Source organism: Charadrius vociferus, unplaced genomic scaffold, assembly GCF_000708025.1.
Source record: "Charadrius vociferus isolate BGI_N301 unplaced genomic scaffold, ASM70802v2 scaffold39, whole genome shotgun sequence".
Classification (NCBI taxonomy): Eukaryota; Metazoa; Chordata; class Aves; order Charadriiformes; family Charadriidae; genus Charadrius; species Charadrius vociferus.
The window spans coordinates 6,494,543-6,507,449 of NW_009650188.1; the positions used below are offsets into that span (position 1 = coordinate 6,494,543).

The 12,907-nt window shown below is 49.8% G+C and overlaps 1 protein-coding gene across 1 annotated transcript; it reads left to right on the forward strand.

The window, feature by feature from the left end:
• The first annotated feature begins 2,337 nt into the window (after positions 1–2,337).
• On the forward strand, positions 2,338–7,345 carry SERPINC1 (serpin peptidase inhibitor, clade C (antithrombin), member 1). The gene is made up of 6 exons (XM_009892866.1): positions 2,338–2,712; positions 5,007–5,222; positions 5,583–5,720; positions 5,812–6,205; positions 6,548–6,612; positions 6,822–7,345. The coding sequence occupies exons 1-6, from the start codon at positions 2,338–2,340 to the stop codon at positions 6,993–6,995; spliced, it is 1,362 nt and encodes a 453-aa protein (XP_009891168.1). The 3' UTR covers positions 6,996–7,345.
• Positions 7,346–12,907: the final 5,562 nt, after the last annotated feature.

The following is a 12,907-nucleotide window of genomic DNA, read 5'->3' on the forward strand; positions in this document are numbered from 1 at the left end:
AGTTTTCCTTTCTCTTGCCCTGCTGCCCTGGGTGCTTGGTGGGTTTTTTTTGTTTTGTTTTGTTTCTGTATTTGGTTGACTTCCCTGCCCTTTTAGATTTTTTTTTTTTTTTTTTTGCCCTTTGTGCTGTTGCATCTATCCTAAACCTTTCGAAAGATAATCTGTTTGTTGTTACCAGCAAGAGCGGTGGCCGTGGCCTGAGCAAGTACGTCTTGTTTTGCATGTTTTCTTGCAGTACTCGTTGCTATGCTATTAGTGTATGCTAGAGAGGGCCCCTTGGGGCTCGATATGGTCTTAGTGCCAAATGAGGTAACTTCTGCTTTTGCGGAGGAACTGTGGAGCCAAGATGAAGTCATTGCCCAAGAGCCCGGGGAGAGGGTTGTGAAAGAATCCAGAGGTCTCCTGCAGCCCAGATCAGCCTTTGAGCTGCTCCCATTTTCGTCCCCCAGGTGCTGGCCCACCAGCACTGGCAAGACCACAGCCATGGAGATCATCAGTGATAAATGCAACTCATCTTTAATTTAGTCACTCAGGAGGCAGTGCTCGGTAGCTGTGGCAGTGAGTACGTGGGGGCAGGCAGAGACCTACCCAAGTTAGACATCTCTTTGAAAAAGCCTTCTGTGGTAGGCAAGCCCTGGGCGGGCTGCCAGCCCTTTCCAGTAGTTGTTTCCCAAGCTGTTGTGGCTGCGGTCCGTGAGCTTCCTCCCACGGGGTATGTGAACAAACCCAACACGGAGTCATGTAAAGGGCATCTGAAAACCACAGTGCGCAGGAAATCTCGTGTGCCACTTAATTGGCTCTAGGATGGCTGATGAGGCCTTGCCACCAGAGCTGATGGGGTGTGCAGATCCCTTGCTTCAGCAAAGGTGGAAAATATAAATTACCTCTGCCTTGCTGGGAGATTTTCAGAGACCTACTTTTGCTGGAACACGGTTATTACCATTAGCCTGCCCTCTTCAGGTACCAGGGACAGTCAGTTTGCATGGAGGTGTTGTGAACTTTGGACAGGAATAGCTGTGATGCACCAGCTACGCCATGCACACTTATAAAATACATATTCTGGGGATTAAAGGTACTCAACGCATGGAGGGTCCCACACCCCTGGAGACCTCTTCCTTATCGCTTCTCTGCTGGAGCATTTCCTGCATCGGTAACTTAAATCGTGCAGAGCTGAGGTGTGCCTGAAAGCACAGACAGTAATTGAAGGGGACAGAGGAGCTCAGGTGAAGGGAGAAGAGAGACCAGGAAAATGAGGAGATTCCCCCAGGGAAAAGGGGAAGGAAACAGTCAAAAACAGTCTGTCTCAAGCCAACTGGTCTGGGGGGTCTTGGGGTACCCAGGGGTTGCTTTGAGCAACCTGGTCTGGTGGGATGTGTCCTGGCCCATAGCAGGGGGTTGGAACTAGATGATCTTTAAGGTTCCTTTTCAACTGTAACCATTCTATGAGTCTATGATCCTCCCAATGAGGAAGACTGGTAGGATCAGTAACAGAAGCATAAATGCGCTGGGACTGCGGATCAGGGCAGCCGGGTGGCTTTGGTGGCTCTGTGCTGGCTCCTGTGGCAGGCAGGCCTGGGGAAACACAGCACAGGCAGGGTCCTTTCATTGTAGCCTCCCCGGCTGGCCCAGGGGGGGGAATCAGCAGTGCAATTCACATGTTTTTGTCCAAAATTGTCAGGGTTGAGCCTGCAGCTTAAAAAGAAGGCACCCAGGGCTCTGGGAAAGCACCATTTTCAGTGTATACTTGTATACTTACAAATACTTAATAGTGTATACTTTGTATACTTACAAATACTTAATGGGAGGGTGCCAGGGGGATGGGAGCAGTCTTTTTTCAGTGGCGCCCAGTGATAGGACGAGGGGTAATGGGCATAAACTTGAACATAGGAAGTTCCATATTAACATGAGAAGGAACTTCTTTACTTTAAGGGTAGTGGAGCACTGGAACAGGCTGCCCAGAGAGGTGGTGGAGTCTCCCACTCTGGAGACATTCCAAACCCGCCTGGACGCTGTCCTGTGCAACCTGTTGTAGGTGACCCTGCTCTGGCAGGGGGCTTGGACTAGATGATCTCCAGAGGTCCCTTCCAACCCTAACCATTCTGTGATTCTGTATTGTTTCTAAAAGTGGTGTGTGCTCAGAGGCATGCTTGTCCTGATGATGGTGTCTGTCCTCCCCATTTATCCCACAGCTGTGGGACAAAAGGATGATTGGAGAGGACCGTGGGGCTCCTGTCACTCTGATGTTGGCTCAAACAGGGCCTGCGGGCTGCGGCCACAGCGTGGGTTTTCTGGGCAGAGACGAGGGTGTCTAAGTTCTCTTTCTCTGGTTCCAGGACAATGCATCTTTTTGTGGTGTGTCTCTTCAGTGTCTGGGGTCTGGCTGCCCCTGAACACTACGTTGTGGAAGACATTTGCACCGCGAAGCCACGAGACATCCCGGTGAATCCCATCTGCATCTATCGCAACCCTGAGAAGAAGCTCCAGGAGGGTGAGGGGCAAGAGCCAGGGAAGGGGAAGCTCCCAGATTCTACTAACCCTCGGGTCTGGGAGCTGTCAAAGGCCAACTCACACTTTGCTGTTGTCTTCTACAAGTACCTGGCTGACTCCAAGGACAATGGGGAAAACATCTTCATGTCGCCCCTCAGCATTTCTACAGCCTTCGCCATGACCAAGCTCGGAGCTTGTGGTAGCACCCTCCAGCAGCTCATGGAGGTTGGTGGCATTTTCTCAGCCTTTTCCTGTAGCTGTCACCAGGGTCTGAAAGACAGCAAAGGTGATAATGGCCGACTGCTGTTAACGAGCTCTCTGGGTCAGCACGGCTCCCTGGCTTGGGAAGGGAGACCTTTATTTAAACAAGCCCCTGGGAAGGACGTACACAGGCTGCCTGTCTCTGGGGCTGTTTAAATCTCAGCTCTTTCCTCTGACTCCCTGTTCGGATCCAGCATTCAGGGTGGATTTCCTGGGTTTGAGAGGTTAGTTTTCATCTGGAGGAAAGGAAGCCCATTTGGGAGATTAGGGAAGGGAATGGGAACAGTTTGTTTCTTGCAGATGGGGCAAGCACGTAGCCGAGCAGGTAGCTAAGCCCTTTCTTATGCAAAAAGCAGGAAAAGCCATGATATCAAGTCCCATTGGGAGAGGCTCTTTTTCACACTCCCTCTCTCTCCCTTTGGAGAAAAATAAGACACACCGTGCAGTCCACCTGGCTTCCAGGGCTCTGCCACCCCGCAGGAGCACAGGAACATCAGTTACTTCTTGAGGGCCTCCTTGTAGTAAGCGTAAGAGCAGTCTGAGAGCTTGGCCAGGACTAAACAGCTTCTGTCTGGTTGTGTTGGGCAGTACTACAGTGGCACAGTAACAGCCTGAGCTTCCTAAGCATGGGAGCCTGCACACAGGGAGCCTCTCCCTCCATCCATGGCTCCTAAACTCAGAGGGGAGCTCTAGTCCCGGACTGAGAGGTAGTCCTGCGTTCTGGCTCTTCCATGGGACTTATTAACTCCCTGCCTGTCCAAGCACCCTTCTCGCTGCCAGACCCACTTGCCTGACAGCTGTGAGGGCGCTCATCTGCCACGTGAGGTTTGATACTGCCCGTACCTTCCTCGCAAATGGGAGACTACGGCCCAGAAAGGCCTTTCTCCCTGCAACGAGGAGGTGGGAATTAAACTGCTCCACTTGTCCTCACAGATCATGCCTCTGGACTAAGTAATGTTGGGGTCACCTGCCGTCATCCACGCAGTCTGGGGCAGAGCAAAGCAGTGAACCACGTCTCCCAAAATCTTTCCTCATACCTTCCTTTCTGGGCAGCCCTCCCTGCTGCAAGGGGACCCTTCTCTCACTGAGCCACCCAGGACACAGAGCTACACTCCTCATCTCCCCTTTTCCCTATACAAGGGTTAGTAACGCTACCTTTGCCTTGTAGGAAATGGTGCCAGAGATCCTGGATGTTTGTGTGAAGCAACGTGCTGTGGGATTTTCTGTGCCTGAAAGCCCTGAGGTTGGATAGTAGTAGGCAAATCATAACTGTCCTTCCAGCTGGCAGCCAGGAGAAAATGGAAAAAAAATAATCACTGTGCTGCAGAAATCTACCCTCAAAATGATTGCTACATAGTCCCGTTCCCTGCAAAAATAGATGAGTTGCACCAGAATTACTCAACAGGCTATGAGAATTGCTCCTGGGAAGGAGCAGCCTTTGGCATTGTCACAGGAGGGTTTAGCACAAACCTTATGAGTCTTCCTGTGACCTGCACTGACCTGAGAGCTGCTTCCAGGCCCCATCGGCACAATGTTCATCTTGTGTGAGGATCTCACTGGGGTGTGGTAGGGGGTTTGTAAACACTGTGCATAAACTATGTTAATTTTAACAGCACTGGGGAAAGCCTCATGGTTCATATGCCGAGCTACAATCTGTTCCCCAACAGATGTCAGAATGCACAGAGAAAAACATCTCCAGGACTTTCCTGTGTCTTCTGCACAACCACCTAAAAGGTCTAGCGAAGTCATGCCCATGTTTGAGATAGACATGTACAAAATGACGCATCTTCTCCTAACAGCTCTGGCAATGAGTGTGGGGAACAGAGGCAGAGAGAGGCAGATCCCGGCAGGTGCCTTGCCAATAGCTCTAGGGAAGGAACTTCAGTGAGCAAAAGCTGGAGTCTTCTCTTGGGTAAGATGCTGGGTTAAAGACAGTCAGAAGCTGGGACCGGTCAAAGACAGAGTATGGAGAGCAAGGCAGCCAGAGTTAGAAACAGGAGCGGTACCTCTGCATACTAATCCTCCATTTTGGACTCCAAAACGGGGCTTGGGCTGGTGACGTGTTGCTTTCACATAGATTTGTGTTCCAAATGAAACATAAGAGGGTGAAGCTCTGAGGGCCTGCAAATTTCTCTGCTCCATGATTTAGGCTGTGGAGCAGCAAGCAAAGGCTCTATCACCACTTGCTGTGGGGCCTGGGAGCTGCGGGAGCACAAGAGCCAACTCATGGATTCCTTCTCACTGTTTGGCTCCTCCAGGTCTTTCGATTTGACACCATTTCAGAGAAGACATCTGATCAGATCCACTTCTTCTTTGCCAAGCTGAACTGCCGGCTTTACAAGAAGGCCAATAAATCATCAGAGCTGGTATCAGCCAACCGCCTCTTTGGGGAGAAGTCTTTGGTCTTCAATGAGACTTACCAGAACATTAGTGAAATAGTTTATGGAGCAAAACTCTGGCCGTTGAACTTCAAAGTGAGTTTGAACTATTCAGGATTTTTCTTTTTTGTTTTGGTTTGGTTTGGTTCCCCCCCCCCCCCCCCTCCCTTGCCCCTTCTGCTTTTTCGGCATCCCTATCTTTTGCCCATAGGGAGTGCCCCACTCTGGCTGCGTGGGACATCAGTACAGGCAGGAGGGAGTATGGGATGCAGCTCCTCCTGTCCCAGCTCACCGGAACCACAGTCACCTCCCAGCTTCTCATTTCTAAACGCTGCAGCACTACGCTGGGAGCAGTGTCTTCCCTGAGCACACACCTTGTTGGTTTGTCTCCTGCAGAAGGGATACAAAGAGGTGTTTAAAATCCTTGACTTAATATTTTGTGGTCTCTTCCTTCAGGAGAAGCCAGAACTTTCCAGGAAGATCATTAACGAGTGGGTGGCTAATAAGACAGAGAAGCGCATTACAGAAGTGATTCCAGAAAGAGGTATTGATGATCTCACGGTCTTGGTCCTGGTCAACACCATTTATTTTAAGGTATAGCTAACAAAACTGGGAGAGCAGCCCATTTCAGTGGGGGGAAACACGATGCTCATGTCTGTCTTTGTCCTCCCCATCTCCCTTCTAGGGGCACTGGAAATCGCAGTTCCCAGCTCCAAACACAAAACTGGATTTATTTCATAAAGCCAATGGTGAGACCTGCAAAGTCCCAGTTATGTACCAAGAGTCCAAATTCCACTACGTATCCATCCCTCAGGACAAAGTTCAAGTGCTGGAGCTGCCTTACAAAGGGGATGATATCACGATGGTGCTGGTCCTGCCCAATGCTGGGACGCCGCTGGTGGAGGTGGAGCGACACCTGACAGCAGAGAAGCTGCAGGACTGGATAGACTCCATGACAGAGGTCTCTCTCTTTGTCTACCTCCCTCGCTTCCGTGTTGAGGACAGCTTCAGTGTCAAGGAAAAGCTGAGAAAAATGGGGCTGGAAGATCTCTTCAGTCCAGAAAATGCCAGACTCCCAGGTCAGATGTGGAGACAGGGTGGAGGTGGGGGGTAACTCAAGACTTACTTTCACAGGCATTAGGGCAGTAAGTGCAGCAGCACGTGAGGAACGAGAACATGAAAGCACTTAGACGTTGCTGCAGTCAGTGATGGACTCTGGTCAAGTCCCATCAGGGACATGCAGCTGTTCTCTGCGCTAAGGACGTGGGAACTTAGCGATCAATTGCAGTTTGTGGAGGATAATTTGGTTTTAGGGCAGTCACACCTTCTGCTTGAACACAGGCCATGAAGGATGGAAGTGTGTTCTCTCTTGAGCTGTTGTCTAAAAACATAGTTTTAACTTTCTCCATTTTGTATTTCAGGTATCATTGCTGAGGGCCGTACAGACCTGTACGTATCTGAGGCTTTCCACAAAGCCTTCCTTGAGGTAAGCCTTGTTTTGTCCCAGGGGTGTCTTCCTCTTTGTTTTTTAAAACATAAAGCATTAAAAAAAAAACCAAATCAGCTTTGAACCCATGGTGTTCACTTCCTCAGTGATCTGGGACTCTGGGGGGAGGTGGGAGCTTGGAGATATATATATATATACATACTGCATAATGCCCATATTTTAATCCCATCTTCTCTTTTGGATGGTAGGTGAATGAAGAAGGCAGCGAGGCATCAGCTGCTACAGCTGTCACCGTCTCTGGCCGTTCCTTCCCCATGAACAGAAAGATCTTCAATGCCAACAGGCCCTTCTTGCTTTTCATCCGGGAAGCCGCCCTCAACACCATTATCTTCATGGGCAGAATAGCCGATCCTTGCTCCTAAAGGGGCTCCCGGGGCCTTGCTTCTCCCTTTTCTGCCTCTGGAAACGGGGCAGTAGGGTATTGCCACAAAGCCCAGGCTGCTCCTGGGGTGGTTGGTCTTACTGTTTGGTGTGAGCTGCAGGGAGGGGCTGCGTCCAGCTGGGCTGTTACCACTCTTCCTTGCTGCGTAAAGCTGGGCAGAGGGCACCTCACCTGCTCCATCCATCGTTCAAAGGGAAGCTGAATTTTTTGTGGCACCTAAACCCGAGTCCAGCATTGCTGTCGTTCTTATATCCAACCCTCCTCCCTTTCAGGCCTCAAACTGTAACTCTGATCCCCTGGTACATTAAAAACCTATAGATCTGTATGTAACAAACTGCTCTCTGAATGGACAGTTTTCACTAAGTCTCTTCCGAGACTTATTTAAACTTTCCTTTTTCAATAAACGGGCCCTTCCCTGCACACCCCGCTCCCAGCAGAACAGCCCCACGCTGGAGAGGTCAGTGGAACAGCAGCAGCCAAATGGCGTGTGCTGGCTGGGCCAGAAACGTCTTTACACAGCTCTGCATGGAACAGCTGGTAGGTGGAAGAGCTGCCAAACACCGGAGCCCCTACTTGCCAACAGCTCTGGTGTGTCCACGTGCTGAGCAGTCACTAGTGAAAGCCTTGAGTCGCCCAGGCTGTGAATCTGTCTTTTTGAGCAGTAGGCTTTAAACTAGCACCATGCTAAAAGCAGGGCTGTCTATAAACCATCACAATGCCCTGGTAAGAAAACCAACATCCATAACTCCATTAAAAATCTGTTACTTCACCTGCAAGTTTACTCCTAGAGCTGAGGCATCCTGGCCCGCTACTATGCTACATGTGATCTGTCCTCTGGTCCACCCAAGGTGGCCATACTGCTGTAGGACTTGTGACAGGGTTGTCTTCAAGATGCAGAAGAATATGTGGTGAGATTTCCTCTAAGATTTCATAGAAGCATAAAATCATAGAATTGTTAAGAGTTTGAAGGGACTTTAAAGATCATCTAGTTCCAACCCCCCTGCCATGGGCAAGGACACCTCCCACTAGACCAGGTTGCTCAAAGCCCCATCCAGCCTGGCCTTGAATACTTCCAGGGATGAGGCATCCACAACTTCCCTGGGCAACCTGTGCCAGTGTCTCACCGCCCTCACCGTAATGAATTTCTTCCTAATAGCTAATCTAAGTTTACCCTCTTTCAGTTTAAAATCGTTACCCTTTGTCCTGTCACTACACACCCTGATAAAGGGTCCCTCCCCATCTTTCCTGTAGGCCCCCTTCAGGTACTGGAAGGCTGCAATAAGGTCTCCCTGGAGTCTTCTCTTCTCCAGGCTGGACAACCCCAACTCTCTCAGCCTGTCTTCATAGGAGAGGTGCTCCAGCCCTCTGATCCTCTTTGTGGCCCTCCTCTGGACCCACTTCAACAGGTCCATGTTCTTCTTATGTTGGGGGACACAGAGCTGGATGCAGTACTCCAGGTGGGGCGTCACCAGAGCAGAGTAGAGGGGCAGAATCACCTCCCTCGACCTGCTGGCTGCACTTCTTTGATATGGTTGGTTTTCTGGGCTGCAAGTGCACATTGCTGGCTCATGTTGAGGTTCTCATCAACCAACGCCCCCAAGTCCTTCTCCTCAGGGCTGCTCTCAATCCATTCTCTGCCCAGCCTGCATTTGGGCTTAGGATTGTCCTGACCCATGTGCAGGACCTTGCACTTGGCCTCATTGAACTTCGTGAGGTTCTCACAGGCCCCCCTCTCAAGCGTGTCCAGGTCCCTCTGGATGGCATCCCTTCCCTCTAGCGTGTTGACTGCTCCACACAGCTTGGTGTCATCAGCAAACTTGCTGAGGGTGCACTCAATCCTGACATGCATGTCACCAACAAAGATGTTGAACAGCACCGGTCCCAGTACCGACCCCTGAGGAACATCACTCATCACTGGTTTCCACTTGGAGGTGGAGCTGTTGCCTGCAACTCTTTGAGTGTGACCATCCAGCCAACTCCTTATCCACCGAGTGGTCCATCTGTCAAATCCATGTCTCTCCAATTTAGAGACAAGGATGACATGCAGACAGAGTCAAATGCTTTGTACAAGTCCAGGTAGATGATGTCAGTTGCTCTTCCCTTATCTGCCAATGCAGTAGCCCTGTTGTAGAAGGCCACCAAATTTGTAAGATGTGACTTGCCCATAGTGAAGCCATGTTGGCTGTCACCAATCACCTCCTTATTTTCCATGTGCATTAGCAGAGTTTCCAGGAGGATCTGCTCCATGATCTTGCTGGGCACAGACGTGAGACCGACTAGCCTGTAGTTCCCCGGGTCTTCCTTTCTTCCCTTTTTTAAAATGTGGGGTTACGTTTCCCCTTTTCCAGTCAGTGGGAACTTCACTGGACTGCCACAACTTCTCAAATACGATGGATAGTGGCTTAGCAACTTCATCTGCCAGTTCCCTCAGGGTGCATCTCATCAGGTCCTATGGATGCACCTTCAGATTCCTGAGATGGTCTTGAACCTGATCTTCTCCTGCAGCGGGCGGTTCTTCATTTTCCCAGTCCCTGCCTTTACCTTCTCTGACTTGGGCAGTGTGGCTAGAGCACTTGCCAGTGAAGTCACTGAATACCTCAGCCCTCTCCATAACCTGGGTGACCAGGTCTCCCGTTTCCTTCCGGAAAGGACTCACATTTTCCCTAGTCTTCCTTTTATCACTAATGTAACTGTAGAAGCTTTTCTTGTTGCCCTTGATCTCCCTGGCCAGATTTAATTCTGTCTGGGCTTTAGCTTTCCTAACCTGATCCCTGGCTGCTTGGACAATTTCTCCTTATTCCTCCCAGGCTACCTGTCCTTGTTTCCACCCTCTGTAGGCTTCCTTTTTGTGTTTGAGTTTGTCCAGGAGCTCCTTGTTCATCCATGGAATCACCTCCTGGTGTTTTTGCCTGACTTCTTCTTTGTTGGGATGCATCACTCCTGAGCTCGGCAGAGGTGATCCTTGAATATTAACCAGTTTTCTTGGGCCCCTCTTCCCTCCAGGGCTTTATCCCATGGTATTTTACCAAGGAGAACCCTGAAGAGGCCAAAGTCTGCTCTCCTGAAGTCCAGGGTAGCGAGCTTGCTCTGCATCCTCCTTGCCACCCTAAGGATCTTGAACTCCACCATTTTATGGCCACTGCAGCCAAGGCTGCCCTTGGGCTTCACATTTCCCACTAGCCCTCTTAGTTGGTGAGAACAAGGTCCGGCATCGTACCTCTCCTTGTTGGCTCCTCTATCTCTTGGAGAAGGAAATTATCATCAATGCATTCCAGGAGCCTCCTGGATTGCTTATACCCTGCTGTGCTGTCCCACCAACAGATATCAGGGTGGTTGAAGTCCCCTATGAGGATCAGGGCTTGTGAACGTGAGGCTGCTCCATTCTGTCTATAGAGGGCCTTGTCCACTCAGTCTTCCCGATGGGGTGGTCTGTAGCAGACCCCCACTATAATGTCACCTGTCCCTGCCCTCCCTTTAAACGTGACCCATAAGCTCTCTGCATTTAGGGCAGCTGTTTAAAACAAAAAGAGCAGTGAAAGCACGGTCCCGTCCTGTCACCAGTTCATGTTGCAGAAGTGTTCTTTACAGACAGCTGCTAACACACCAGTACGTGGCACTCCCCAGTGTGAGATTTAGTCTGGATTTTGTAGGACCAGTAAACATCCGCCTCTATAAAGGCTTCCTCTCAGCAGCAATTGCCGCAGCAAGCCAAGCACCGAGGGAGTTAAAGTAGATGTGCCACTCTGTGGAAGAACTGGTATGAAAAGATGTTTCCAGACATCACCAAACATCTCTGCAGATATCTGGGAACGTCTCTAGTTTTGGAAGTAAGAAGGTTCCAGTTGTCCAGCAGGAAGGTTTGAGCATCTGTGTTTGTGTTGCAAGCAGTGTGTGGTTTGGACGTGGAGAGTCAGCTCCTCTGCTGTACCACGGAGCTGTAGCGATCAGCCCCCTGCACACTTAAGAGACCTGTAAAGCACTTATCCTTTTGGTACTGATGTGCTTGCCTGGAGCAATACCTCGGAAAGAGCTTGTTTAATGCAGAAGCTGAGGCCCTGGAAGAAAAGGGGGAGCATTTTGGAAATAATTAAGAATTCAGAAAGCAGCTCTTCCTCTCCCTGTTGTACTTTGGCAGTTACCGCTGTGTCTTTTCTCGCTGGTGCTTATCTTCTGCTTCCTTTCCCCATCGTGCAGCTCCAGAAACATACAATCTCCACCGGTAACCTCCGCATTTATGGTTGTGCTCTGGGCTATGGAGGTGGAGGCTGGTGATAGAGGAGGGCTTGAGGCAATGCCCGGCTCTCCCTCGCATGGCAATGAACCATGGGCAGCCCGGAAAGTCCTCTTGCTGCAGCAGGAGTGCTTGGCTGGCAGGGAGACCATAGTGCTTTCTCCAGCGGGTGAAACTGAAAAGCGCTGAGCCTGCAGAAGCGATGAGACAAAGTTCACACAAAAAAACCAAAACAAACCAAAACCCAAACCCTAAAAAACCAAACGTAGGTGCCAGGAAAAGCAGCCTGGCCCAGCACAGCCTCTCCCATGTGGCCAAGCTTAGGGCAGAGCGGAGCTGCCTGAAGCAGGGACCAGGCGCTCGCGCTGTAGCAGCAAAGAGAAAATCAACGTCAGATCAGACCAGTCAGCTACAAGACACAGACGAGGATCTGAGTATTAAACCATTTAATTCTCAAACCACTCACATGCATAATGTTCTTTTACACAGTGTTAAAAGAAAGAAGAAAATGCGATTTGTTTTTTTTTTTAATACAAACAGAATTTCAAGTATACATTTATAGAATTTTCAAAGATTCCTACCCAAGTTGCTAAGTTTTCATTCACATTGTTCTTAAAGCTGTCCAACGAGAGCGCTTTTTGCTAAACTGCTTTCAATGCAATTGTACAGTCCCCTCTACCTTTGTTTTATTTCCCCCTTCCCCAACTCTGGTTCTCTCACCACCCTTCCCTGCCTCCCTTCCAACAGCGCTGGCCGTCCCTGTACACCGTCGGCCACAGAGCTGGTGGCCCCTCCAAGACCTTCTGTCTGCCAGCTCCAACTGGGAGAGGAAAAGGAAAGCGATGGTAGAGGACCAGCGTGGGAACAGCTTGTAAAAATCATTTAAAAACAGTCTGATATCCACAAGTTACAGACAGCAGGCTCACGTTTCAACCTACTGCAGACTAGTGGGAACACTGACTCTTTTTTTTCTTGAAATAAGGATTGCAACCAAAAATAAAATTAATAATAATAATAATAAAAAAAAGAATAATTAGTACAGCAGGAAATTTCTTAACTGTGAAAGTAAGTCTTGAGTGTTAGGACACCTGTCCTAAAAAGTTGGATTTATGGTTCAACAGTTGAAGGCGACAGCACAATTCTTCTTACAAATGGTTACTCTGCAAACCAGCTCAGAGCAGAATCAATGTGGGACAGACAAACTTGGATTTAAAAAAATTAAATAAAATACTGAACTGATTAGGGCTCCATATCCACATTATGGAAAAAAAACCCACAACCCCAGTAACAACTTCGTCGTGGCTTTGCTCGTTCAACTTAGCTCAGCCCTGTGCATGCGGATGGGCCATCTGCTGTGTTGTAACTGGGTGTAACTTCTGACCTATTAAAAATGGCGTTTAAATATTCTTTACAGGCAAGGGTGGGTTTTTCTTGACCGATTACAAAAGTATTCTAACAGGCCAACGCACGCCAGTCCTGTTAGTGCTACAGCACGGCTGAGCTGCACCCAGGTTTGCGGTTGCGGTGGAAACTCCTGTCTGTAGTGTCGGCAGGGGCAGCGCCAGGCCGGGAGGGCTGCGGGAGCGGGAGGTAGAGCTGCGGTAGTTTTCGGGCTGCCCATGGCAGGCGGGGGGACCGCCACACAGCCCCCCTCCACGGTG

What these genes read in the sequence shown, in the direction of transcription:
- SERPINC1 (XM_009892866.1), top strand. Translation starts at nt 2,338, where the DNA reads ATGCATCTTTTTGTGGTGTGTCTCTTCAGTGTCTGGGGTCTGGCTGCC. An exon ending in TCTGGCCGTTGAACTTCAAA is followed by an intron (nt 5,223 to 5,582) that starts GTGAGTTTGAAC and finishes CTCTTCCTTCAG; the next exon opens with GAGAAGCCAGAACTTTCCAG. An exon ending in TCCACAAAGCCTTCCTTGAG is followed by an intron (nt 6,613 to 6,821) that starts GTAAGCCTTGTT and finishes TTTGGATGGTAG; the next exon opens with GTGAATGAAGAAGGCAGCGA.